At 42.5% G+C, this 1,246-nt stretch overlaps 1 protein-coding gene across 9 annotated transcripts in view; it reads right to left on the bottom strand.

Moving 5' to 3' along the window:
- Gsap (gamma-secretase activating protein) overlaps positions 1-1,246 on the bottom strand; it is a 108,991-nt gene that overhangs the window by 13,039 nt on the left and 94,706 nt on the right. For 8 of the 9 annotated variants that reach the window (XM_017797553.2, XM_017797554.2, XM_029562358.1 and 5 more), the window contains one exon: positions 96-191. The exons of the other annotated variant lie outside the window; for it this stretch is intronic. In XM_017797553.2, coding sequence (XP_017653042.1) covers positions 96-191 — 96 coding nt within the window. The remainder of the gene's footprint in view (positions 1-95; positions 192-1,246) is intronic. 9 annotated transcript variants of the gene reach the window in all.

A 1,246-nucleotide genomic window follows, 5' to 3' on the forward strand; every position in this document is an offset into this window, starting at 1 on the left:
CAACTGGACCCACTGACCTTCATCTTGAGAATTACACACAGAGCTAGGGGAGGGGTTAGGGCAGAGCTGGGGTTGGAAGAAAAAGTAAAACTAACCAGCTTTGAAATATAGTCCAGAACCATTTTTTCAATTTTCTTCTTTTCTATACCCTGTAGGTGTCTCAATAGATGGTCTCTTAGCTCAGACATCATCTGAAAACAGGACATGCATTAGATAAGTCACAACATACCCATCCACATGTGCAACTGATTTTAACTAGAGTCATTTTTAGTATTTCTCATCAACATGAAAAATACTGGATCTGAGGATCCCACCAACTGAGGTGCATGACTCTCAGTTTCCCTCTACTGAGATAAATCAAGCGACTTCAACATTTTACTCAAGAGGACCTACATTTTTAATGAAAACCATAGAGCAATTAGGAGACAGGAAGCCCTGATGAGAACCCTCCAAAGAAGCCTGTGGAAGGCATAGCTTCAATGTTATAGGTTTGGGATCTACCAATCATTTGGATTCTGCTCTGGGAAAAGAAGAGGAACTGCTCAAAACATGGAATGACTGTGCTTAGGGGGGAACAGTTGGGATGCACAGAAGGACAGATGCAGGGCTTGAGAGGAAATGCATCAGGCACCTCTCTGTGCACTGTGGCATAGTCAGCACAAACCCCTCACATGCAAAGGTAATGAATATTCTTTCCTGTGCCTCCAAACAGGCTTATTCCTGTGCTTCTCTGTTCTCATAATCCTTGGGCCTCTCCATCAGTGGCTGGTCTTCCCAGCCCTTCCCATCGTTTACTTTTCTTTCTCTTTCCTCTTCCTCCCATTCCTGTTGTCCTTTTTGGCCTAAATGCCCTGCTCAGCAGAAAGTTTTCTTGGCTACAGAGATCTTTGTGGCATTGAACAGCTCGTGAGAACAATACAAGTAACATTATACATGCATCATACATGCATAAATCTTACATTTTAGCAGATTCTCCATGACCTCAGGGTCAAGACACTCTTGTCATCTGATTTCAGCTCAGTCTCTAGTGTATGTTACTTAATTTGCCTTTTTAAAAAACTAATTTTTTTCTTTAAAAAATTTGTGTGTGTGTGTGTGTGTGTGTGTGTGTGTGTGTGTGTGTGTGTGTGTCAGGGCTGGAGAGATGGCTCAGAGGTTAAGAGCACTAACTATTCTTACAGAAGACAGGGGTTTGGTTACCAGAACCCACATGGCAGCTAACAATCATCTGTAACTCCAGTTCCAG

This window comes from Nannospalax galili, unplaced genomic scaffold (genome assembly GCF_000622305.1).
Source record: "Nannospalax galili isolate Female #2095 unplaced genomic scaffold, S.galili_v1.0 scaffold312, whole genome shotgun sequence".
In the NCBI taxonomy this organism is placed as follows: domain Eukaryota; kingdom Metazoa; phylum Chordata; class Mammalia; order Rodentia; family Spalacidae; genus Nannospalax; species Nannospalax galili.